The sequence below is a fragment of the Zea mays genome, chromosome 6, assembly GCF_902167145.1.
Source record: "Zea mays cultivar B73 chromosome 6, Zm-B73-REFERENCE-NAM-5.0, whole genome shotgun sequence".
NCBI classification, from domain to species: Eukaryota; Viridiplantae; Streptophyta; class Magnoliopsida; order Poales; family Poaceae; genus Zea; species Zea mays.
The window spans coordinates 173,824,649-173,850,902 of NC_050101.1; the positions used below are offsets into that span (position 1 = coordinate 173,824,649).

Genomic DNA, 26,254 nt, shown 5'->3' on the forward strand with positions numbered 1-26,254 from the left:
CCCCCAAGATGTGTTAGTAAGCATACAGATATTAAATGACAGACAGCAACAAGCAATTGCACGTAGGGGATTTTCTAGTATTCTTGATATGAGACTGGACGCACTCGGCAGCAGATCACACTTAGCTTGGCTGATGGAAAAGCTCGACCCCAATGACATGACAATTCGAGCTGGCCCTGGAAAGGAGCTGAAAATTACAAAGGATACGGTGCACCTAATTTTGGGTTTACCGAATGCTGGGGGAGGAACTGCATTGGGCATCGATGAAGCTGTTGTTGCCAACAATTTGAGAGCTGAACTTGGGCTATCGAAAGAAGATTTTGGGGTTACAGCTCTACAAGATCGTTTGAGGAAAGGTTCTGACGATGATTTAAGCATCAGATGCTTTTTCTTGATATTGTTCAATAGGTTGTTGTTCCCTACTGCCAGCTGGGGAATAACGAACCATGAGGTTCTTTTAACCGAGCAGATGGATCGTTTCCATCAGATTGACTGGTGCCAGCTTATTTTCAATGATTTATGCCAAGCTGCCAAGAAGTGGCATAACAGGAGCGTTACGAACGTTTCTACAACCATCTATGGATGTTCCATCATTATTCTTGTAAGCATATCCTTTTTTTGTCTGTTACATGTACCCATAATCTTGTATGCAAAATCCATATACACGTAGTTTATGCTTTTGTTATGTCTTATAATGACTCATGTTATGCCTTTTGCAGCTGTATTATTTGGATCATTTGCATGACTCAGCGGCACCCCTGAACAAACGTGGAACACCACGAATCAAATACTTTGATAGGAATATTATTCAAGCCCTGACAAGAGCTGACAAGGGCAAGATACGCAAAGGAGAAGAAGCATTTGGACATTGCTCGGTATTTTTTCTTATGTGTCAATCATTTTTTTAGTTTTACTCCATATCTCACACATTTTTTTTAGTTCCGAAGCTCCTCAGAGACCTGCTACACAGATGTACCACCCGTTCATGCACAATTCAAGGCATGATTCTATTTATATATTTGTTTGTCATAGAATTTCAACATAATATCCAGTTATATGCTATACATTTACTTAATAATTTTCAATTTACAACAGCATAAGACCAGGACCAACGCTTTTGATGTTCCTCGTCCTGACCCATCTGGACAGCACTCAATTCACATCGAACTCCCGCTCATCAGGGATTTGATATCAAGCAAGCTTAATCAGCTTCCATCCCGCCACCGTATGGGTTTCATAGAGAAGCTGTCACATTTTGATGCGGAGGTTGGTAAGGCGTGTTCAGTTATTAAACAGACTCTTCAGCAGATTGTTGAGAAACAATTCAATCTATCTGATGTTTTTGGCGAGTTAATTGATGAGGTCCTCCGTGCCGAGGCGGGTGACAACGAAGATGCTTATGATGTGCAGAAAACCACATCAAAATCAGATGATATTCTTCCCCAGACAGCTGGTTAGTCTGTTTAATGTATTTACGTCAATATAAAAAAGTTATGCAATCATTTATCGATATGGTTTTGATGCCATTATTTTTAACAATGTTTTATTTGTTTACATGACACGTACAAAAGGATGTACGTGTCCGCCCCCCCTCCCCCCAACTGTACCCGATATGTCTACTCCAGTTTCTCAGCTGGATACGAAGTTTACAGACACACAGGTACATGAATTACTGTTAAGGCAACAGCATATTCGTGTACTATTAGAAAGTTGTCCCGATGAAGCTGATATTGATCTACTGGTTCATACAAATATAACGAAACAGAACAAAACACCTACAACCTCAGTGGTAATGTTTTTACAATCATTGTATTTTTTCATTCTAGGGTTGTATTAATCGTTTTATGTAAATAGCATATAACCATTACAATTCTTTCAGGGTAAACATGGTGACGGTGGCAAGAACATGCCGACCAATACAAACGTCACTCCTAAAGCAACACCACACATGGATCCTGACGCGCCGATATTTGATGCGACTCCGCAAATCAAGGTATGTCTAAACCCCCTCGTGTTTTTTCTATATTCTCATTAGCAGTTTACTAAATTTGTAATCCATTTATACCATCATTTGTTAGTCTACTGGCGGCGTACAACAAGTGGCAGAAACAGACTTGCCTGACAGTGGTGCATGCTTTGATCAGACTCCATCTGAACATGTCAGCTCAGTAATTTACATTTTCTTTGTAGTGTTCAACTTATCACAGATTTTGTACAGCCATGCTTCACAGTCTAAATAGGTTATGCATCTTACAAATCAGTGTTATGCCCATTTACATATACATATATGCTGAGTAGATGTGCGTGCAGTTTTGACATAACTGCTAGCTGCCTATGATAAATTACACATTCATTTATGCAGTTTGCAAGAATATTTCTTTCTCTTGATATGTATTAGTAATGGCATCTCATTAATTTTATGCCAGTTTATGACACTTCATTCCACATACGTATATTCCACTTTATGTCAGCTCAGTAATTTTCATTTTCTTTATAGTTGTCAAAATTGTTCACAGAGTTTTATGTATATTTTCATATATATTTTTAGGTTTATGTTGAAACCGATCCAGCTACAAACACTCCACAGGTTGGCCAGGCTTCTCTTGATTCGGAGATGCAAACTGTGTTAGCTCTACGCGAATATTTGTGTGGTCTGCAATCTGACACCGGCAGGTACGAAGTTCATACTTAATCTAAATTTGTTTATATGCTTGTAGATTTACGCCACCTTTCTAATTGATTTAAAAAATTCACCAGGACCATAATAGATTATGGTGAATATTCAGCGACATGTTCTGACATATATGAATCTTTTGCCGATGGGAAGTGTCTCGACAATGGATTCATGCAGTGTTTCATCCAATGTGTTATTCATGATGCAAAAAATCAGCAGACTTCCATGAGTTCGAACAGTTTGGTTCTTGATGTTAATGTTGGGGTAAACTATTGTAACTTACATACACCATTTTCATATACAAATTAGATCAACCCAAGTACACTCACTCCATTTATATTGTTTATTGCAGTCAATACTCAACTTTGAGGAACAGGAACGACACAGTCGCGATCCTCAACCTTTTGATGAATCTGTACTCCACACACTTCTAGACAATTCATTGCCTGAGACAGATGAGTTGGACCAATGCAAAGCGGTAACAATCGTATTTCATAATCCAAACACAATTCCTTTTAAATGTAACATATCACATTGTTATGCTTTTGTAAGTTACCCTGTTAATTTTATTCTTTTTTTACACGGTCAGATCATGGTCCCCATGGTAAGCAGGGGGCATTGGACATTGTATGTTGTCAACAAGGTCAAGAAGTGCATTCATATTTTAGATTCCAACCCATATGGACCAACACTTGGTGGAACTACATGGAAGGACTATCATTTTGCACATTTGGGCTCAGGTGGCAGAAAGTTACCCTGGGCTAAGGTTATTATGAGCAGATTAAACAAAGCAATACAACATGTGCGGCCCAGTTCATGCTTTCCCAAGTTTGGTAACTTCACAATTGACTTGTGCCAAAATTGTCCTAACATGGTAGCTGGATCAAATGACTGTGGGTTTTATGTCATGGGTTACATTCTATTTTATCAATGCGACGAAGGATCTTTGCGGTCAGACATAGAAGCAGTACGTACAAATTTACCATTTAATTCTACAGTTGGCCCATGGCAACACATGGAACAGAGGTATAACTAACTCAGTGTTTTTGTATTGCAGGGCAACACCAGTGAGATACGGTCTCTTGCGCTGCTGAAAGGGAATTAGGCTTACACCCAGTTCCTATATAATTTTGGTGGTTGAATTGCCCAACACAAATCTTTGGACTAACTAGTTTGCCCAAGTGTATAGATTATACAGGTGTAAAAGGTTCACACTCAGCCAATAAAAAGACCAAGTTTTGGATTCAATAAAGGAGCAAAGGGGCAACCGAGGGCACCCCTGGTCTGGCGCACCGGACTGTCCGGTGTGCCACCGGACAGTGAACAGTACCTGTCCGGTGCACCAGGGGACTCAGACTCCAACTCTTCACTCTCGGGAATTCTCGGGAGCCGGCGCGCTATAATTCACCGGACTGTCCGGTGTGCACCGGACATGTCCGGTGCTCCAAGGAAAGCTCGGCCTCCTGAACTCACCAGCCTCGGGTTCGCGCGACAGCCTCTCCGCTAAAATTCACCGGACTGTCCGGTGTGCACCGGACTGTCCGGTGTGCCAGCGGAGCAACGACTCCCTGCGGCGCCAACGGCTCCCTGCGGAGCATTTAATGCGCGCACAGCGCGCGCAGAAGTCAGAATCGCCCATGCCGGTGCACCGGACATCAAACAGTACATGTCCGGTGTGCACCGGACATCCAGGAGGGCCCAGAAGTCAGAAGCTCCAACGGCTAGAATCCAACGGCAGTGATGACGTGGCAGGGGCACCGGACTGTCCGGTGTGCACCGGACTGTCCGGTGCGCCATCGAGCAGACGCCTCCAGCCAACGGTCACTTTTGGTGGTTGGGGCTATAAATACCCCAACCACCCCACATTCATGAGCATCCAAGTTTTCCACTTCTCAACCACTTACAAGAGCTAGGCATTCAATTCTAGACACATTCAAAGAGATCAAATCCTCTCCAATTCCACACAAAACCCTAGTGACTAGAGAGAGTGATTTGCCGTGTTCCTTTGAGCTCTTGCGCTTGGATCGCATTCTTTCTTTCTCTTGTGCTCTTGTGATCAACACTCGATTGTAACCGTGGCAAGAGGCACCAATTGTGTGGTGGCCCTTGCGGGGAAGTTTTGTTCCCGGTTGATTGAGAAGAAGGAAAGCTCACTCGGTCCGAGGGACCGTTTGAGAGAGGGAAGGGTTGAAAGAGACCCGGCCTCCGTGGCCTCCTCAACGGGGAGTAGGTTTGCAAGAACCGAACCTCGGTAAAACAAATCTCCGTGTCTCATTTGCTTATTCGCTTGGGATTTGTTTTGTGACCTCGCTTGCGGACTCATTTATTGTTACTAACGCTAACCCCGGCTTGTAGTTGTGTTTATATTTGTAAATTTCAGTTTCGCCCTATTCACCCCCCCTCTAGGCGACTATCAATTGGTATCAGAGCCCGGTGCTTCATTAGAGCCTAACCGCTCGAAGTGATGTCGGGAGATCACGCCAAGAAGGAGATGGAGACCGGCGAAAAGCCCACTACAAGCTACGGGAGCACTTCATCGGAAGAGTCCCGCACCAAAAGGAGGGAGAAGAAGAAGAGCTCCTCCAACAAAGGGAAGGAGAAGAAATCTTCTTCTCACCACAAAGAGAAGAAGGAAAAATCTTCTTCCCACAAGCCGCATCGGAAAGGCGATAAGCACAAGAGGATGAGGAAGGTGGTCTACTACGAGACCGACACTTCATCAACTTCTACCTCCGACTCCGATGCGCCCTCCGTCACTTCTAAGCGCCAAGAGCACAAGAAGTATAGTAAGATCCCCCTACGCTACCCTCGCATTCCTAAACATACACCTTTACTTTCCGTCCCATTAGGCAAACCACCAACTTTTAATGGTGAAGATTATGCTATGTGGAGTAATTTGATGCGATTTCATCTAACCTCTCTCCACAAAAGAATATGGGATGTTGTTGAGTATGGTGTACAGGTACCATCAATAGGGGATGAGGACTATGACACGGACGAAGTGGCCCAAATCGAGCACTTCAACTCCCAAGCCGCAACCATCCTCCTTGCCTCCCTAAGCAAGGAGGAATACAACAAAGTACAAGGATTGAAGAACGCCAAGGAGATTTGGGACCTACTCAAGACGGCGCACGAGGGTGATGAACTCACCAAGATCACCAAGCGGGAAACGATCGAGGGGGAGCTCGGTCGCTTCCGTCTTCGCCAAGGGGAGGAGCCACAAGACATGTACAACCGGCTCAAGACCTTGGTAAACCAAGTGCGCAACCTCGGGAGCACAAAATGGGATGACCACGAAGTGGTTAAGGTTATTCTAAGAGCTCTTATTTTCCTTAACCCCACTCAAGTACAATTAATTCGTGGGAATCCTAGATATCCACTAATGACCCCCGAGGAAGTTATCGGGAATTTTGTGAGTTTTGAATGCATGATTAAAGGCTCCAAGAAGATCAACGAGCTTGACGAGCCTTCCACATCCGAGGCGCAACCGGTGGCCTTTAAGGCAACGGAGGAGAAGAAGGAGGAGTCTACACCAAGTAGACAACCAATTGACGCCTCCAAGCTCGACAATGAGGAGATGGCCCTAATCATCAAAAGCTTTAGGCAAATCCTCAAGCAACGGAAGGGGAAGGACTACAAACCTCGTTCCAAGAAGGTTTGCTACAAGTGTGGTAAGCCCGGTCACTTTATTGCAAAATGTCCTATGTCTAGTGACAGTGACAGGGGCGACGACAAGAAGGGAAGAAGAAAGGAGAAGAAGAAGTATTACAAGAAGAAGGGCGGCGATGCCCATGTTTGTCGGGAGTGGGACTCCGACGAAAGCTCAAGCGACTCCTCCGACGACGAGGACGCCGCCAACATCGCCGTCACCAAAGGCCTTCTCTTCCCCAACGTCGGCCACAAGTGTCTCATGGCCAAGGACGGCAAAAAGAAGGTAAAATCAAGGTCCTCCACTAAATATGAAACATCTAGTGATGAGGATGATGATAAAAATGAGGAGGATAAGTTGCGCATTCTTTTTGCTAACCTTAACATGGAACAAAAGGAAAAATTAAATGAACTAATTAGTGCCATCCATGAAAAGGATGATCTCTTGGACTCCCAAGAGGACTTCCTAATCAAGGAGAATAAGAAACATGTTAAGGTTAAAAATGCTTACGCTCTACAAGTTGAAAAATGTGAAAAACTGTCTAGTGAGCTAAGCACTTGCCGTGAGATGATTGACAACCTTAGAAATGAAAATGCTACTTTAAATGCTAAGGTTGATTCACATGTTTGTAATGTTTCAATTACCAATCTTAGAGATGATAACGTTGACTTGCTTGCTAAGATTGATGAATTGAATGCTTCTCTTGCTAGCCTTAGATTAGAGAATGAAAATTTAATTGCTAAGGCTAAAGATTTTAATGTTTGCAATGCTACTATTTCCGACCTTAGAACTAAGAATGAAATGTTGCATGCTAAGGTTGTAGAACTTAAATCTTGCAAACCCTCTACATCTAATGTTGAGCATGTTTCTATTTGCACTAGATGTAGAGATATTAATGTTGATGCTATCCATGATCACCTAGCCTTAATTAAAAAACAAAATGATCATATAGCTAAACTAGATGCTAAAATTGCCGAGCACAACTTAGAAAATGAGAAATTTAAATTTGCTCGTAGCATGCTTTATAATGGGAGACGCCCTGGCATCAAGGATGGCATTGGCTTCCAAAGGGGAGACAATGTCAAACTTAATGCCCCTCCTAAGAACTTGTCTAACTTTGTTAAGGGCAAAGCTCCCATGCCTCAGGATAACGAGGGTTACATTTTATACCCTGCAGGCTATCCTGAGAGCAAAATTAGGAAGATTCATTCTAGGAAGTCTCACTCTGGCCCTAACCATGCTTTCATGTATAAGGGTGAGACATCTAGTTCTAGGCAACCAACCCGTGCCAAGTTGCCTAAGAAGAAAATTCCTAATGCATCAAATGATCATGCCATTTCATTTAAAACTTTTGATGTATCTTATGTGCTTACTAGCAAATCCGGCAAAGTAGTTGCCAAATTTGTTGGGGGCAAACACAAGGGCTCCAAGACTTGTGTTTGGGTACCCAAAGTTCTTGTATCTAATGCCAAAGGACCCAAAACAGTTTGGGTACCTAAAGTCAAGAACTAAATTTGTTTTGTAGGTTTATGCATCCGGGGGCTCAAGTTGGATACTCGACAGCGGGTGCACAAACCACATGACCGGGGAGAAAAGGATGTTCTCCTCATATGAGAAAAACAAAGACCCCCAACGAGCTATCACATTTGGGGATGGAAATCAAGGGTTGGTCAAAGGTTTGGGTAAAATTGCTATTTCACCTGACCATTCCATTTCCAATGTTTTTCTTGTTGATTCATTAGATTACAACTTGCTTTCTGTTTCCCAATTATGTCAAATGGGCTACAACTGTCTTTTTACTGATATAGGTGTCACTGTCTTTAGAAGAAGTGATGATTCAATAGCATTTAAGGGTGTGTTAGAGGGTCAGCTATACTTAGTAGATTTTGATAGAGCTGAGCTCGACACATGTTTAATTGCTAAGACTAACATGGGTTGGCTCTGGCACCGCCGACTAGCCCATGTTGGGATGAAGAATCTTCATAAGCTTCTAAAGGGAGAGCACATTTTAGGACTAACCAATGTTCATTTTGAGAAAGACAGGATTTGTAGCGCATGCCAAGCAGGGAAGCAAGTTGGCACTCATCATCCACACAAGAACATAATGACGACTGACAGGCCACTGGAGCTCCTACACATGGATCTATTCGGCCCGATCGCTTACATAAGCATCGGCGGGAGTAAGTACTGTCTAGTTATTGTGGATGATTATTCTCGCTTCACTTGGGTATTCTTTTTACAGGAAAAATCTCAAACCCAAGAGACTTTAAAAGGATTCTTGAGACGGGCTCAAAATGAGTTCGGCTTAAGGATCAAGAAAATAAGAAGCGACAATGGGACGGAGTTCAAGAACTCTCAAATTGAAAGCTTCCTTGAGGAGGAGGGCATCAAGCATGAGTTCTCTTCTCCCTACACGCCACAACAAAATGGTGTAGTGGAGAGGAAGAATCGAACTCTATTGGACATGGCAAGAACCATGCTTGATGAGTACAAGACACCGGACCAGTTTTGGGCCGAAGCGGTCAACACCGCCTGCTACGCCATCAACCGGTTATATCTTCACCGAATCCTCAAGAAGACATCATATGAACTCCTAACCGGTAAAAAGCCCAATATTTCATATTTTAGAGTTTTTGGTAGCAAATGCTTCATTCTTATTAAAAGAGGTAGAAAATCAAAATTTGCTCCTAAAACTGTAGAAGGCTTTCTACTTGGTTATGACTCAAACACAAGGGCATATAGGGTCTTTAACAAGTCCACTGGACTAGTTGAAGTCTCCTGTGACGTTGTGTTTGATGAAACTAACGGCTCTCAAGTGGAGCAAGTTGATCTTGATGAGATAGGTGAAGAACAGGCTCCATGTATCGCGCTAAGGAACATGTCCATCGGGGATGTGTGTCCTAAGGAATCCGAAGAGCCTCCAAGTACACAAGATCAACCATCCTCCTCCATGCAAGCATCTCCACCAACTCAAAATGAGGATGAGGCTCAAAATGATGAAGAGCAAAATCAAGAAGACGAGCCACCTCAAGATGATAGCAATGATCAAGGGGGAGATACAAATGATCAAGAAAAGGAGGATGAGGAAGAACCAAGACCGCCACACCCAAGAGTCCACCAAGCAATCCAACGAGATCACCCCGTCGACACCATCCTCGGCGACATTCATAAGGGGGTAACTACTCGATCTCGGGTTGCTCATTTTTGTGAACATTACTCTTTTGTTTCCTCCATTGAGCCACACAGGGTAGAGGAAGCTCTCCAAGATTCGGATTGGGTGGTGGCGATGCAAGAGGAGCTCAACAATTTCACGAGGAACGAGGTATGGCATTTAGTTCCACGTCCTAACCAAAATGTTGTAGGAACCAAATGGGTCTTCCGCAACAAGCAAGATGAGCATGGTGTGGTGACAAGGAACAAAGCTCGACTCGTGGCCAAAGGGTATTCACAAGTCGAAGGTTTGGATTTTGGTGAAACCTATGCACCCGTAGCTAGGCTTGAGTCAATTCGCATATTATTGGCCTATGCTACTTACCATGGCTTTAAGCTCTATCAAATGGACGTGAAAAGTGCCTTCCTCAACGGACCAATCAAGGAAGAGGTCTATGTTGAGCAACCTCCCGGCTTTGAAGACAGTGAGTACCCTAACCATGTCTATAGGCTCTCTAAGGCGCTTTATGGGCTCAAGCAAGCCCCAAGAGCATGGTATGAATGCCTAAGAGATTTCCTTATTGCTAATGGCTTCAAAGTTGGCAAGGCCGATCCTACACTCTTTACTAAAACTCTTGAAAATGACTTGTTTGTATGCCAAATTTATGTTGATGATATTATATTTGGGTCTACTAACGAGTCTACATGTGAAGAGTTTAGTAGGATCATGACACAGAAATTCGAGATGTCGATGATGGGGGAGTTGAAGTATTTTCTAGGATTCCAAGTCAAGCAACTCCGAGAGGGCACCTTCATTAGCCAAACGAAGTACACTCAAGACATTCTTGCTAAGTTTGGGATGAAGGATGCCAAACCCATCAAGACACCCATGGGAACTAATGGGCATCTCGACCTCGACACGGGAGGTAAGTCCGTGGATCAAAAGGTATACCGGTCAATGATTGGTTCATTGCTTTATTTATGTGCATCTCGACCGGACATTATGCTTTCCGTTTGCATGTGTGCAAGATTCCAATCCGACCCTAAGGAATCACACCTTACGGCCGTAAAACGAATCTTGAGATATTTGGCTTATACTCCTAAGTTTGGGCTTTGGTACCCTAGGGGATCCACATTTGATTTAATTGGTTATTCGGATGCCGATTGGGCGGGGTGCAAAATCAATAGGAAGAGCACATCGGGGACTTGCCAGTTCTTGGGAAGATCCTTGGTGTCTTGGGCTTCAAAGAAGCAAAATTCGGTCGCTCTTTCCACCGCCGAAGCCGAGTACATTGCCGCAGGACATTGTTGCGCGCAATTGCTTTGGATGAGGCAAACCCTGCGGGACTACGGTTACAAATTAACCAAAGTCCCTTTGCTATGTGATAATGAGAGTGCAATCAAAATGGCCGACAATCCCGTCGAGCATAGCCGCACTAAGCACATAGCCATTCGGTATCATTTTCTTAGGGATCACCAACAAAAGGGGGATATCGAGATTTCTTACATTAATACTAAAGATCAATTAGCCGATATCTTTACCAAGCCACTTGATGAACAATCTTTTACCAGACTTAGGCATGAGCTCAATATTCTTGATTCTAGAAATTTCTTTTGCTAAGCTTGCACACATAGCTCTTTTGAATACCTTTGATCATATCTCTTTTATATGCTATGACTAATGTGTTTTCAAGTTTATTTCAAACCAAGTCATAGGTATATTGAAAGGGAATTGGAGTCTTCGGCGAAGACAAAGGCTTCCACTCCGTAACTCATACTTCGCCACCACTCCGAGCAACTCTCTCTTCTTCGGGGGAGAAATGAGCATCAAGGAAAAGGACTTCATCCTTGGGGGAGAGAGTAAAAGCTCAAACGCAAAAGGACTTCGTCTTTGGTATAATCTTAACTCACTTATTTATGACCAAAGGGGAAGATTGCACACCGAGGGCTCTAATGATTCCGTTTTTGGCGATTCATGCCAAAAAGGGGGAGAAATGAGCCCAAAGCAAAAGGACCGCACCACCACCACCAAATTCAAAAACTTAGTGCTTTCCAAAAGTCTTTATCATTTGGTATTCTATTGTGTTCAAAAGGGGGAGAAAGTAGTATTTCAAAAATGGTATATCAAAACCCTCTTGAACACTAAGAGGTGGATCTCTTTTAGGGGGAGTTTTGTTTAGTCAAAGGAAAAGCATTTGAAACAGGGGGAGGAAATTTCAAATCTTGAAAATGCTTTTGCAAACTCTTATTTATTTACCTTTGACTATTTGCAAAAGATCTATGAAAAGGATTTACAAAAGGTTTTGCAAAAACAAAACAAGTGGTGCAAACGTGGTCCAAAATGTTATATAAGAAAGAAACATTCCTTGCATATCTTGTAAGTAGTTATATTGGCTCAATTCCAAGTAACCTTTTCACTTACATTATGCAAACTAGTTCAATTATGCACTTCTATATTTGCTTTGGTTTGTGTTGGCATCAATCACCAAAAAGGGGGAGATTGAAAGGGAATTAGGCTTACACCCAGTTCCTATATAATTTTGGTGGTTGAATTGCCCAACACAAATCTTTGGACTAACTAGTTTGCCCAAGTGTATAGATTATACAGGTGTAAAAGGTTCACACTCAGCCAATAAAAAGACCAAGTTTTGGATTCAATAAAGGAGCAAAGGGGCAACCGAGGGCACCCCTGGTCTGGCGCACCGGACTGTCCGGTGTGCCACCGGACAGTGAACAGTACCTGTCCGGTGCACCAGGGGACTCAGACTCCAACTCTTCACTCTCGGGAATTCTCGGGAGCCGGCGCGCTATAATTCACCGGACTGTCCGGTGTGCACCGGACATGTCCGGTGCTCCAAGGAAAGCTCGGCCTCCTGAACTCACCAGCCTCGGGTTCGCGCGACAGCCTCTCCGCTAAAATTCACCGGACTGTCCGGTGTGCACCGGACTGTCCGGTGTGCCAGCGGAGCAACGACTCCCTGCGGCGCCAACGGCTCCCTGCGGAGCATTTAATGCGCGCACAGCGCGCGCAGAAGTCAGAATCGCCCATGCCGGTGCACCGGACATCAAACAGTACATGTCCGGTGTGCACCGGACATCCAGGAGGGCCCAGAAGTCAGAAGCTCCAACGGCTAGAATCCAACGGCAGTGATGACGTGGCAGGGGCACCGGACTGTCCGGTGTGCACCGGACTGTCCGGTGCGCCATCGAGCAGACGCCTCCAGCCAACGGTCACTTTTGGTGGTTGGGGCTATAAATACCCCAACCACCCCACATTCATGAGCATCCAAGTTTTCCACTTCTCAACCACTTACAAGAGCTAGGCATTCAATTCTAGACACATTCAAAGAGATCAAATCCTCTCCAATTCCACACAAAACCCTAGTGACTAGAGAGAGTGATTTGCCGTGTTCCTTTGAGCTCTTGCGCTTGGATCGCATTCTTTCTTTCTCTTGTGCTCTTGTGATCAACACTCGATTGTAACCGTGGCAAGAGGCACCAATTGTGTGGTGGCCCTTGCGGGGAAGTTTTGTTCCCGGTTGATTGAGAAGAAGGAAAGCTCACTCGGTCCGAGGGACCGTTTGAGAGAGGGAAGGGTTGAAAGAGACCCGGCCTCCGTGGCCTCCTCAACGGGGAGTAGGTTTGCAAGAACCGAACCTCGGTAAAACAAATCTCCGTGTCTCATTTGCTTATTCGCTTGGGATTTGTTTTGTGACCTCGCTTGCGGACTCATTTATTGTTACTAACGCTAACCCCGGCTTGTAGTTGTGTTTATATTTGTAAATTTCAGTTTCGCCCTATTCACCCCCCCTCTAGGCGACTATCAGCTGCATTACATCACATTCCACCCGAAGAACAAAGCATTATCGCTGCTCCAAGACATCCAAAGATTCAAGGTCTAAAGGATGTAGTTTAGTTTGGTCATGTAATATATTTTGTATACAATGGTTCCCTAAACTTCAGATCAGTCATGTGTGTATATTATGGCCAAAGTCCGTAGACGTTTCTTAGTTATGTCATTGACAACTTTGGGATCAGCTTTTTTCTAAACTGGAATGTTGTTCCAAACTGTGTTTGAAATGTAATGTCTGTTTCTTGCATTTGATTCTTCCAGGTTCCTGTACAATATTGTTATGTCAATATCCCTGAAGTATGCATGTTTCTTGACCGGACTTTACGATATAATTATTGAAAGGCTTATGCATGTTTGTACAGTCAGATTGCTGCATATGTACAGTCAGATTGCTGCATAAATGTACAGTCAGATTGCTGCATAACTGCATAACCTATCTGGACGTATGCATGTTCACGATATAATTATTGACCGTAGTATATGTACAGTCAGTTTGCTGCATAACTGTTAAAGCTTATGACAAATTACACAGACATTTATGCCAGTTTGCATTACACAACGCAGAGTCATTTTTTGTACAGTCATGGTTCACATCTTTTTACCCTCTTATGCATTACACAACGCATAGTTACGCAGGTTTTCACATACATTTATGCTAAGTATATGTACAGTCAGACTGCTGCATTACTGTTAAAGCTTATGACAAACTACACATCCATTTATGCCAGTTTGCAAGTATATTTATGATTCTTTCTGGAAGTAGTCAAACGAACACAGGAATCACATTTACAAAAGGAAATATTTGTATCTTATGGTCTTTTACTCTCTACCAGATGAATCATCATCTCCGACATCCACCGTTCGTTTTTTCGACGTTGATGTCTCATTCCATTGCGGGGTTGTGGCTATGAGTTTGTTCCTTGAACCAGGAGGCCGTCCTCGCTTACGTCCAGATAGGTTAGCCAATCGAACCCTATTATCCTCGACAGTTAAACACGTACGGCTGTTGTGACCATCAGCTATGCCACATTTCTGGCATTTCCTGCTCATCTTCTTAGCTCCTTTCGCACCCAATTTTAAAACGTGTTGCTCACTACTTTTGATTGTTCTTCCCTTAGGCTTGGCCTTATCTGGTCTTGTTAAGTTTACACCTTCCATATTAAATTCCAGTTTCTACAAAACAAAGATATCAAGTCAGATTTTACATTCTCGTATGTCATCATATATTGTAGCAATGTTTTCACCTTTCTAGCTTCCACATCCATAGAACTACTCTCAACCAGCCGAATGTCAGTGTTATGTTCCAATGTTAATATCTGCATATTACATTGATCATCCTTAGTATTGCATTCATTTGTATTAGAGCCCATTAAAATTTCCTGTGAAATAAAACAAAGTCCAGTGAGGACACAAATTTAATAGTGCAGTATATGTAATACATTATAAAGATCTGTTCCATACCTCGTTCCCATCATCTAATTTGCGTAAGTTGTCTATAGCCATTTCTTCTGTTTCATACGCTTCGACCTATATCATCATTACAATCATGGATCATATTCGACAAGTAATTATGCAAAATTCATAACATCACGAGGTGCGTACCTGGATGTCATCGCAAACACTTGTGCCACAACTCTCACCAGTACCTATATCAGGCTCCACACGCATCAATAACCCTAATAATTCGTCCATCATCTCTAGGGCTTTATCATTCCCAGGTTTAGACATACTCGCATGGTGTACTACTTTCATTGCTTTTTTAAGCAACATCTTCTGTCTATATGATCTAGTTTCTCCATCTTTTCCTTTCAAATTCCTATCGTCTCTTGAAAAAGCCACATCTTGATGCGCGGAGTATGTGTATCGTTGCAAAATATACTCACTTGGGATCCTTTCAATTTGTAGATGCATGAAAGCGCGTACAAGATGAACACAAAATAGACCTATAATTAATTAAACATACATTATGTCATATATTAATCGTAAACAGCTATGCATTCGTAATAATTTATAATTTTTAATAGTATAACATACCTGTATGCTCCCAATGCTTGCACTCACATGAATACTTTCCGGCATCCACATCAGCCCTTATCTTGAATTGGTGTTGACCCCAAACAATTTTATTTGATCTTGTAGTATGTTTCACCACCCAATCATGTTCCTCACCCTCTGTATCACGGTCTATTCGGTATGCAGTTGCATATTTTACTGTCTCCTGAAACCTTGTCATCACAGCTCTAGTGTATGCCCTTGCTACTCTTATTTCAAACATATACAATGTAGTTGTATCCTTTTGACCCTGCAAATTACACAATATAGTATTAATACTGTTTTGGTTTTAATAGCATAAAACATATGTTTATTAATTTTTTTCACTTACCATGCATCCTAGTGCCTCTTTGGCCTCTTTCATCTTCCTACTATGCAATAGCTTCATCATTTGCTTTGCAAATTGATGAAGCGGTGTGTTTGCATCCACGTGGGCACTCTTCACCAACTTGTTCATGCTCTCGCTTCGTTGTGTAGAGACCATAAGACCACAATAATCTCCTTTGAAAAATGCAGGTACCCAATCTTTGCGTATTTCATATAATCTGGCAAGGGTGTTGTTCTCGTGTAGGTGGAAATCATCAAGCATCATTTGCCAGGCAACCTCGAACTCCATTTCATTCAATGGATGATGTATTATAGATTGGAACCTTGTTTTGAAATCCATGTCCTCAAATCTTGCATATAATTCATTCAAGTGGGGCATATACCTGTTTTGCACATGCCACAAACACAATCGATGTATTGTGTTTGGGAATACTCTGCCAAGTGCAATTGGCATGGCAGGGTCTTGATCTGAAATATATAAATTTACATAACATCATGCAAGACAATATGATATCATATAGTACATGACATAATAATTACGAGCCATTTTATTACAACATACCTGTCAGCATCACTCGTGGTTCGTCACATCCCATGCATGTTTTGAACGTATTGAATACCCACTCGAATGTATCAACTGTCTCGTCTCCTAGTAAAGCAAACCCAAATATTGTGCATTGTAGGTGGTGGTTCGAACCAACAAACATGCCTAATGGCTTATCATACATATTAGTCTTATGTGTAGTATCAAAAGTAACTGCATCACCAAAATTAATATACTCGGCTTGCTGGCTAGCATGGGACCAAAATATGCTTAAAATTTTCCCTTCTTTGTCCAGTTGAAAGTCTGAAAAAAACTGTGGATTATCTTTCTTGCATAATGAAAAAAAAGATAACAGCTTTGACACATCATTTGCATTTCTCTCCCTTTGCCATGCTTTTTTTCCTGTCAAAAAATGTAATGATTATGCACTATATCTAACTCAACACATTACGATTGTTTATGTAATATAAAATACAATTATTGTCAATGCATAATACACTTACAGGTTACTCATGTCCTGCACGGTTATTGGAACGTTTTCTGGGCCACCATGCATTTCAGTAACAAAATCCATAATGCAATGTGGTGGAATCCTGCTTTCTTGCATCGCACTAAGGAACTCCATATATTCACGATCATGTGTTTTGTTGCATTGCAATTGCCCTTTCTCTGTATCTTTCTTCAAAAATTCATGATTATGCTCATAGTTTACCAGATCAATCCGAACAGAAATAACATTCTCTTTAGCATCATCGTAGATTTTTTTTGAGTTTCATCCCAGCCTTGCACTGTGTTCGTTTCGAACATGTGTTACGTATCCTTGGATTTCCAGCTACCCTTTCAGCATTCTTTCCTTCCATTGAACAGTTCAACCATTTACAATTCTTCCGCTCCCTGTATTTCTTCAACGGAAATCCTACCTCGTATGCATATTGACTATAAAAATTATACGCCTCATCCACGTTACTAAATGTCATACCGACTTTAGGTATCAATCTTATATCAATATTGTCCGGCTGCGCACAGAAATTTAACATTTACGATTCAATATCGAATAAATTTAACGTAATACGGGAGAACTTACGTGGCTTTGAAGAATATGAGGTGTGTCCTGTTCATGTGGCCCAATATGTCTCATGGGGATGTGCTTCTCTGCGCCGACCACGTCTGCTGTTTTTGTGTGCTCTTCGATATGTCCAGGTGCCCTCAATGCCGCCGGAGGAGTCACAGATACACCCTCTGTGTATGGGGCGATTGCAGACAAAACAGGTTGCATGTCCATTGAAACAGACGTACCTACTGCCTCATGCGCAGATGTTACAGGGAGGATGTCATCGCCAGCGCCGGTGGTGGACATATTCTTCGCCGGCCGGACCTCTCACTTTCGCCGCCGCTAACCGCCGCCAATAATTCAGATGGACGAGCGAACGTGGACGCGGCTGTAAAGTTGTTTTAGTTTCCTGCCGTAACTGCGCCTTTATTTTCGCGCACGAAAATCACGTCTTGCCTTATCCCAAAACCTGCCGTGAACGTCTTGCATGGTTTACGCTATTATGTCTCACAACGTTATGCAGTCGTAAACGTCTAGCACATGCAGATATTCGTGCGCGCGATTCCTGGCATGCAAAGATTCCATTTATGCATGAGTTATACACATTTGTACACAAATTTATGCTTGCGTAATTGCATGTCGCGTGTAAGGCGGGATACGTGGTTATCCTTTGCATAAATGGCGCAGGCTGGCGTCCAGTGGGTCTAAAAGCGACCCGTTCGGTCTCCCTGGCTGGGGCTTCGCCCACTAATGGAAGCCCAGAGCTTCCATTACCTCTTCCCTATATATATATATATATATATATATATATATATATATATATATATATATATATATATATATATATATATATATATATATATATATATATATATATATATATATATATATATATATATATATATATATATATATATATATATATATGGTCGGGTTCTGTCCATCATCGTATAGGCTTTCTTCATTTGATTTGCCAAAAAAATAAAGGGTGTGTTTGCCGTCATGGTCCAGCAGCCTGGCTGCGCTCCCGAGCTGCAGCTCCCGTGTTTGTGTCGTCCAACTTGCTCGGGAGCCTGACTGTCCGCGTGCAAGCTTAGCCTCTCAGCCTGACTCCACAGAAACGAGATCAAGGTGTGTGGGAGTCTGGCTGCTCGTGGCGCAATGATTCCACGTTTAGGTAGTTTTAGTCTTCTAGCCCGGCTGCACACTGAGTGACAAATATCAGCTCATCGGTCAGGCTCATATAGACAAGTGCGCAAACAAAGTGAGTTACAGTAGTCGGGACAGGCTAGCCCCAACCTGAACCAGTTGAACGGGCCAAGCTGGCCAGACACAGGGTCACAAACACGCCCAAAATAAGTCACGATAGTACTCCCTACGTTTTTATATTTGTCAACGATTAGTTTAAAAATAAACTAACGAATGACAAATATTCGAAACAGAGATAGTTTTTTTAATAAGGTCCTTTTAGAAGCACACCACTACACCGGTCTTTAAAAAAAACTAGTTTCTATTGTCAGTTTCTATAAAATGGTTTATAAAAAAAAGTTAGGTAGAACATTTGAAAGTCGGTTTCTAAGAGATCGGTTTCTAGTTTTTAGATACACAATTATTAGCATATATATTTTTCTCTATTGTAAAAAGACAATAAGCGGTGGCAATTGATGGCAACGGGCTGCTACACTCCCTCCGTTTCGTTTTAGTTGTCGCTGGATAGTGTAAAAATGAACTATCCAGCGACAACTAAAAAGAAACAGAGGTAGTAGCTAGCTAGCTTTCTTAAATGCCACTGCTAATATACTACAGTATGTTAGAGAGAGAGACATACTAGTACAACCGTATCAAACGTAACATATAACTCGTAAGATTCCGATGTACCCTACATGCATGTCCAGAAATATAGTGGCAGTTGCGTAGGTGGGGGGCTAACTATAACAATCCCAAGGCCTTTCACGAGGCGAAAAGCCGGGATACTGATTGAGGCTCCCCTTACTGCTGTTTTTCCTCCGGCTCAAGAGACGACAATCGACTATTCGAGTTCAGGGTACTGGTGATACGTTGCTATTTGAGATGAAACATCAACTTTGATTGTGCCACGGGAGAAAACGAAGAGGTGTGGAACGACAACCACACAGTTGGCAAAATAGAGCAGATCCACCTGAAGTAAATTCAAATTGAAAACTTCTTACCAAATCCATTCAGATGTATTTCCTCCATACCAATTTATAAATCATTTTAGCTTTTGGATGTGTACAAATTTTATTATGCATCTCTATATAAATCTAAATGCATAGTAAAACATATATATGTCTAAGAAAGGCAAAATGACTTAAAATTTGGAAGATAGTAAATTTCAGCAGAAGACTCAACCAGATTCAGTCAGAAGTGTGGATAAATGTGAACAACGTAAAATAATTACCAATCGCAAGTAGTATATGCATGTGTATAGGTACAATAACGCTTCAGTTCTGGGGTTAGAACACATGGCCAATCAATGTGCATGCAAGACCGGCAATCAAACAGCAATGAAATAAACAGAACTCCTACATACCACCGCTATTTTGTTTATAGTTATAATAACATTGCCTACTGTTTATTGACATACATTCGATGTTACACAAGTCGCTAATTTCTTTACAACAAGGGTTGGGTCAAGCCATAGCTCCCCGTGTGGTGAAGCCAATTCATAATACACGCATCGCATGGAAGAATGGCCGAGCACAATGCACGATATAATCACCGAAAAAATCGCATCTGCTGAAGCACAAATTTGCTCTTGTAACTACGTAGCCTACAGAAGTTGGGCACTGCCAAATGGGTTGTGTTGCTGATGGCTATTGTTCGCCACTGGGAATGCCCCGAATCCAGCATCCAGAAAGGGATTGTTTGTTGCTGGGCCCATGCCTACCTGTGGCTGCATAGGTGGTCCAAAAGGATTTGGTTGCATCATCGTGGGGATCTGCTGATGCTGCTGAGACATGGCAGCCATTTGAACTGATGGTGGGGGAGCAACTTGGTTTGACATCACGAAAGGATCATTTGTCATGAATGGATTAGGCACTGCTGAACCATACACCTGTTGCTGTTGCCTCTGCCTGTAGGCCCCGTCATCATAAAGGCTGTCCAAAATGAGCTTGTCAAATCCACCACCCTGTAAAACGAGGCCACAAGTTAGTTTTGGTTGAACGCAGTTTGCAATGCCACATTGTATGAAATATTATTGCTATGATTCAATGCTTAGCCAGTTAAACTCGCTAAATTTCATTCTGGCTAGCATACCGATCAATTGATTCAAGTGCCCAAGGTATAGTACTACCACCTCCATTCCAAATTCTAGGTCATTTTAACTTTTCTAGAGTGTACAGTAAAAACTATGTACCTTGAAAAGCCAAAACAACTTAATAGTTTGGAATGGAAGTATTTCACAAGGTGCACATGCTCTGCCAAACGTGTAATTAACGTCATTGGCATCACTATGCAGTTTAGAGCTACTGATTATGGGCGTAAGGCATAAGACTTATGCATGTTTATTATCTTCACAAATGTTGTAGTGCAGAAAAGAAGAGCTACTCATTATGTTTATCTTCAGCCAAAAATCTATAACACTGATCTGAATTTATACATGTAGTTAGGGAAAAGGAAAATAAGACTATAAATGCCTTATGATGGTCATATGTAAGATAAGATATGCAAGGCTACGTATGATCTATGGGCCACAGCAATACTGAGTACATCAAGCGACATGACCTTGATCCACGGAAAAACCTGGCACAGGGCATAAGTTGTCTCCAGAACATATGGCTACAGAAATGATGGGACAAAGTTTTGACCAGAATGTATGGATTTGTTTAATAGTACAACTGGAACACCATACTAGATAGTTCTGATGATGTCAGAGATGTGTGAATATAGCAGCTTTGACATAATCAGATGCCACAGCATTTGAACATGCAATGGAAACATAAATACATCAGGAAAAAATGATACGATGATTAAAGAAACAAACCAATTGACCGACAGACGCAGATGAAGTCGTGTTGCTCGGTGCGGTAACAAGGGCGAGTTCCCATCCTGTAGGATCAAACCCCTTATCTTGAAATGCAGTGTTACCAGTTGTGGAAGCCCCATCTGATGAAGATGCAAAAAAGAACCGACTGCTTAACCAAAGATACTTGACAGGTACTTCACATGTGCTAGGAATTCATTGGTAACAGACTACCTGTTGGAACAATAGCCAAGGCAAGAGCATTGCTTTCCTCTATAGCTGATACAGCAGGATTTGGATCATCTAAGCCCTATGAGCAAACAAAACTTCAGATTGTAGTAACAAACACATAAGGTTTAGACCATAATATTAACATGTTAGTTTACCCACCAGTAAGTCACCAGTATCGGCCACCTCGGTCTTGGGAGGTGAAACAACTTCAGTAACAGGTGGTACCAGAACAGGCTCTTCAACTGGTGCATTTTCCTCTTCAACAGAAGCAGGCTCAGGAATGTCCTCCGATTCTTCAGGTTTGTATGTAAGAAGAAGCCTCTCAGGAAGTTCCTAATGAAAAAATTGACCTTATTCCAGTACTCAGAAGAATACTAATGCGAGAAATAAACCATAATATCTCAATTTAAGTTTAGTAATAGAAGCAAATGCAAAAATTAGTTGTGTAAACCAATAATTGGGACAAGAGACAAAAGGAAGTTATAACTGGTGAAGAAATTATGAAGGTTAAAGCTATGTGTGCTTGAATTGTTATATCTTCACATCAACAGTCTCATCACAGAAAACAGGAAATAAAAGCAACCATGTGATTTCCCTATTGCATAAATATATGATACATTAATTAAACAAGAACAAGAAAAAAACATTTTAATCTCAAACAAATTGGGGTAGGATAGACTGCAAGATATCAAATCCAACAACTGAGTACACATAAACAGAACCTTTATTTATACTAATGGTATCACCCAATCACTAACCAGGGGTTCTCGAACTGGGACCATGCGTGGAGCCTCCTTCACATACTCCTCCATAGTTGCAAGAAATGTTTGTGGCGGCTGAGAATTTTCTCACATGAGATGTCACAACATAATCCAGTGCAAATAGTCAAAACTAGACAGACGGTATAAGTCCTCACCTCCCTCAGAGTGGGAAACTGAAAATTCCTCGCAAGTTCTAAACCCCGGCAATTCTCGTAGAAATCAGATAGATTTCCAGCCTGACAAATGTGTCAAATAATCTTGAAAATCCATAGTATTTTGATCTTTTTAGAGCCTAGGAGTACTCAAATATCATCTTCTTCTGGACTCTGGAGTTACCTGTTGGCCAGCCCTTCTGTATATTTCAAGAGCTTTATGTGCTTCATGTCTTGGCATCTCAAAAAACTGGACAAAATGAAAACCATCATAAGTGCACATTGTCAGGGTGTGCAAGATATTCCCACGTGAAAACTAGCCTTTACCTTATCAACAAGGTTGATAATTCCATCATTTATCGCACAATAAATTTTAAAGCTTTCTTTTAGCACCTGTGCAAAACATAGCCATAATATGAGGTCAAATCAACTACTAAGGCATGGAACAAATGTTGAATAGATGTACTATTATTTACTATTTAGCAATTCAACAATAATTTCCAAGGGGGGAAAAATAGATAGATTACTTTCACACATCAATGAATAATAGTGTAACACAAGCTTCCATGGATGCTTCAGAAACAATCAACGTAGAGTATTGAAAGAAATACTTGCCAGCAGTAGACAAACATATGTAATTTTCAGGAAATATTCTTATTGTCTAGGATATGTATCACAGATATAATAAATAATTGCACGCACTATGGTTATACCAGAAACAAGGAATTGCTCTATTTTCAGTTTTCCACCAACATCATTTTGATAGGTTGAAGAGCCAGGCTGACATATGAGTTTAAAATGAGGATTATAAGTTAAAATATAAGTATTGTTTCCTAGCCTAAAAGAGCAGGCATGTCACACTATACCACAAACACATCAAAACAAAGAACAGAGCTTACCAAAGCTAAAGCGTATTGCACCAGGTAGTTATTATTTGCAGCTCCTTCAGGCTACAGAGGGGGGAACAAAGTTATGTTATGTTTCAAGTAAAAGAAAAGGGGGAAATAAACAAATTAGAAGGAGCTAGCAGACTAGATAGCCAGAAGTTAACGGAGATAATCACCCGACATCCAACGAGTCGGTATAGTAACTGCTGCAATGCTGGCAGCTGCTCTAACAGATCCTGTGAATCCAACTCTCTGGTTCTACTGTGACCCTGATGGCAACAAGAAAATTAGTTGACAAACTAATTAGTAAAGTGGAATGGTACTGAAACTAAACAAAGTGGTGATCCTCAAAACTAATCATTTGCAGGCTTGAAGGACCAAACTGAGATACAATGTTTCAAACCTTTTCAGGACCTTGACCTTGTTTGGACAAACGCTCAGCTTCAACATCATACTTCAGAACTCTGAAGCACTCCAACCTTTCTTCCAAAAACAAACCATATGTGCGCACCCAGGCAGAACAATCCCAAGCTGCAGAGAACTTGGTATCAGAAAACAAGAAAATCATGAGGTGATAAGCAGGGTCAGGGCAATCTTCTACCAAGACAGAAATTCTAACCAATTGGACTGGAGTCATCCTTAAAGTTTGAAAGTTGCAGAATACGCCCCCTTTGTGTAAAGTTAAGAAGCTCTTCTCGAAATGTAGGATCACCCTCACGAAGAAGTCTATGGATTACTACAAGTGCTTTCAGAGCAACCTACATGTCGCAAAAAGGATAAATAAAATTAATTACCAGCATATGAAACCAGAGAATATTTTTAATATTTTGTCACATAACTGTAACATTTATCTTTGTAAATCATTCACAAAGAACCATTAATGGAAATACTAGTTACTACCAAACGAGAACCAATCATTTTCAAACAATTATCACAAGCATTACATGAGCTAGATCCAAAAGGTTTCAATGCATAACAGAATGCAACTATTATGACTTACTTCAAAGCCGCAGTTAACATATTTCAGGAAACTCAAACAACCAATCTACTAATCTAATATATACTGAAACTGTATATTTCAAAATGAAACAAGCCATTGCAACTTTAGTATCCACTTATAAATTTTCGACAAGAAAAACCCCAAAACAGTGCAGGTTACATTTCAAGTCACTGATTTTCATTTCAAATCTAAAAAATATTAACTTAACTAGAATACCAACCACAAGATTATTTCCTCAAACACGCAGGAGAACTATGTATCTTTGTATTAGAGATGGAGAGAGAGAGAGAGAGAGAGAGAACAGACCATAGAACGCAACCCTCATATCTCAAGACTAGAACCACAAACACCTGAAATGAAAAAAGGAACAACCCTAGCCCAGACTAATCAAGTTAATCCTATCCCCTGAACTATGCCCAATTCCTGAAGCTTTCCAGCTCCAGCCAAGGCCCTGGGTTCTCATCTCCTCAGTGAAGTACTGACAGGTCATTGAGAGAGAAGGGGAGGCACCATCAAAGACACACTTGTTTCTGTGAATCCATAATGTCCAAGCACCTAAAATGACAACACCGTTAAATTCCTACTTGCTAGCAATATTCTGGCTGGCTTTCCTCCAACAATCAACGAAGCTTGCTTCATGACGCTAGATGTTTAACAAGCAGCACACTGTGTGTCGAAATGTTATTTGAATCAAATCAGTTGTCCACACTTACTCACCCAATGCAAAACATTTCATTTGAATCAAGGCTTTGTTCATGATTACAAACAACTTAACAGATATTCCTTATCTCATCAGGGAAATATAGCATCCAAAGTATAACACAAATATCCTTAATATGATGACATGCTAATGTGAAGCATGTTCACAAAAAGAAAGTCCAATCAAGAATGCACCCAAAAACAATGAAATCTCAAGAGACAGCACGAACAAGGAAAAGTGGCATCCATAGAACTTACAATCCAGTTGCGGGTCTTGGCAAGACGGCGGGCAAGCGCGTGGATGCAGTAGGCGACATCCGCCCTAGGCCTGGCGATGGATGTCGCCGCAACAACCTCTGCAACACCACCACACACCAATCAACCATCATCAAATACGCACGAAACCTAAAAGCACGCACGCCCTTCCCCCCTTCAGAGCCTCCCCTCACCACTTAGAGGCACAATCTAAATCCGCCCGTCCCCATAAACACTAAATTAGGCCGAAGCTTAAATACGCGGAAACACTTGGTATAAGGATGGATCAACGCACTTCGCAGGTGTCGCTCCTTGGGTGGGCACTCCACGTGATTAGTCGCCTTCACGATCGCCACATCCAGATCCTACAAAAGCGAGGAGACACCAATCAAAACCCGCAGATCCAAGGCTGCTCCAGCGCCCCAGCACACCACTGGCTAGCCTAGCAGAGGGAGAGACTAGGGTTTGGAGCAACCGCCCAAACTTAGGTCGGAAAAAGATCCCGGGACAATCGGGGGAGGAGAAGACGCCGGATCGAAGACACACCTTGAAGTCCGAGTTGAGGTTGGCGAGGCTAACGGTTGTGGTGTCCTTGATGGCGCCGTAGGCCTTGCGCCAGCTCTGCATCGACGCCATTTCCTGGGCGGGCCACTTCGTCCTCGCCGCTATTCTCCTCTTCCTTTCTGTCTGTTTAATATTTCTGGCCGTATGATTCGGGTTTTTTTTCTCTATTTCCTCCACAGGGCGGTTTTGCTGGCGTATAAAATTTCGCCGACGGGAGGAGAGAGAAAATGAACAGGGCAGGCTGCTTTTTGAGAAGTTGCGTACGAGCGTGTGCGTCTCGACTCTCGACAACTCGATTCTCAAATGACAGACAACTTCCCGTTCCCGAGCGGAAGGTTCGAGGCTTGAAGAAGGCTGCGTCTCGACTAGACGCCATAGATTTGCATTAAACCCCTCCGACCTATAGCATAAATGTATTTT

At 42.0% G+C, this 26,254-nt stretch overlaps 4 protein-coding genes across 4 annotated transcripts; 1 reads left to right on the plus strand and 3 right to left on the minus strand.

The window, feature by feature from the left end:
• Positions 1-1,612: 1,612 nt before the first annotated feature.
• LOC103631617 (uncharacterized) lies at positions 1,613-3,779 on the plus strand. The gene is made up of 8 exons (XM_008652484.2): positions 1,613-1,660; positions 1,880-1,993; positions 2,079-2,159; positions 2,549-2,673; positions 2,758-2,938; positions 3,027-3,152; positions 3,264-3,641; positions 3,732-3,779. The coding sequence occupies exons 1-8, from the start codon at positions 1,613-1,615 to the stop codon at positions 3,777-3,779; spliced, it is 1,101 nt and encodes a 366-aa protein (XP_008650706.2).
• A 9,909-nt stretch (positions 3,780-13,688) lies between these two features.
• On the minus strand, positions 13,689-16,644 carry LOC103631618 (protein FAR1-RELATED SEQUENCE 4-like). The gene is made up of 7 exons (XM_020540166.2): positions 16,268-16,644; positions 15,710-16,173; positions 15,361-15,628; positions 14,929-15,269; positions 14,788-14,853; positions 14,571-14,705; positions 13,689-13,763 (listed from the first exon to the last, which is right to left on the minus strand). The coding sequence occupies exons 1-7, from the start codon at positions 16,431-16,433 to the stop codon at positions 13,689-13,691; spliced, it is 1,515 nt and encodes a 504-aa protein (XP_020395755.2). The 5' UTR covers positions 16,434-16,644.
• Positions 16,645-16,929: 285 nt separating this feature from the next.
• LOC109940136 (uncharacterized) lies at positions 16,930-17,825 on the minus strand. The gene is made up of 2 exons (XM_020539227.1): positions 17,334-17,825; positions 16,930-17,265 (listed from the first exon to the last, which is right to left on the minus strand). The coding sequence occupies exons 1-2, from the start codon at positions 17,604-17,606 to the stop codon at positions 16,999-17,001; spliced, it is 540 nt and encodes a 179-aa protein (XP_020394816.1). The 5' UTR covers positions 17,607-17,825; the 3' UTR covers positions 16,930-16,998.
• Positions 17,826-19,867: 2,042 nt separating this feature from the next.
• LOC100217151 (uncharacterized) lies at positions 19,868-25,932 on the minus strand. The gene is made up of 15 exons (NM_001143517.1): positions 25,817-25,932; positions 25,566-25,635; positions 25,274-25,371; positions 23,936-24,074; positions 23,720-23,847; positions 23,493-23,585; positions 23,329-23,379; positions 22,757-22,822; positions 22,614-22,679; positions 22,433-22,513; positions 22,275-22,352; positions 21,676-21,849; positions 21,520-21,595; positions 21,307-21,428; positions 19,868-20,451 (listed from the first exon to the last, which is right to left on the minus strand). Exons 1-15 carry the CDS (start codon positions 25,904-25,906, stop codon positions 20,092-20,094), a joined length of 1,692 nt encoding a protein of 563 aa, NP_001136989.1. The 5' UTR covers positions 25,907-25,932; the 3' UTR covers positions 19,868-20,091.
• Between the last annotated feature and the right edge of the window lie 322 nt (positions 25,933-26,254).

Excerpts from the sequence above, each read along its gene's own strand:
- LOC103631617 (XM_008652484.2), top strand. The coding sequence starts at position 1,613 with ATGTCTACTCCAGTTTCTCAGCTGGATACGAAGTTTACAGACACACAG. Across the intron at positions 2,160-2,548 it reads ATCAGACTCCATCTGAACAT|GTTTATGTTGAAACCGATCC; the intron begins GTCAGCTCAGTA and ends ATATATTTTTAG. Across the intron at positions 2,674-2,757 it reads CTGCAATCTGACACCGGCAG|GACCATAATAGATTATGGTG; the intron begins GTACGAAGTTCA and ends AAAATTCACCAG.
- LOC103631618 (XM_020540166.2), bottom strand. The coding sequence starts at position 16,433 with ATGTATGATAAGCCATTAGGCATGTTTGTTGGTTCGAACCACCACCTA. Across the intron at positions 15,629-15,709 it reads AAGAGGCACTAGGATGCATG|GGTCAAAAGGATACAACTAC; the intron begins GTAAGTGAAAAA and ends TGTAATTTGCAG. Across the intron at positions 14,854-14,928 it reads GTGTTTGCGATGACATCCAG|GTCGAAGCGTATGAAACAGA; the intron begins GTACGCACCTCG and ends ATGATGATATAG.
- LOC109940136 (XM_020539227.1), bottom strand. The coding sequence starts at position 17,606 with ATGTCCACCACCGGCGCTGGCGATGACATCCTCCCTGTAACATCTGCG. Across the intron at positions 17,266-17,333 it reads CTCATATTCTTCAAAGCCAC|CCGGACAATATTGATATAAG; the intron begins GTAAGTTCTCCC and ends TTCTGTGCGCAG.
- LOC100217151 (NM_001143517.1), bottom strand. The coding sequence starts at position 25,906 with ATGGCGTCGATGCAGAGCTGGCGCAAGGCCTACGGCGCCATCAAGGAC. Across the intron at positions 24,075-25,273 it reads CCAAGACCCGCAACTGGATT|GTTGCTCTGAAAGCACTTGT; the intron begins GTAAGTTCTATG and ends TGCGACATGTAG. Across the intron at positions 23,848-23,935 it reads GGATGACTCCAGTCCAATTG|CTTGGGATTGTTCTGCCTGG; the intron begins GTTAGAATTTCT and ends AGTTCTCTGCAG.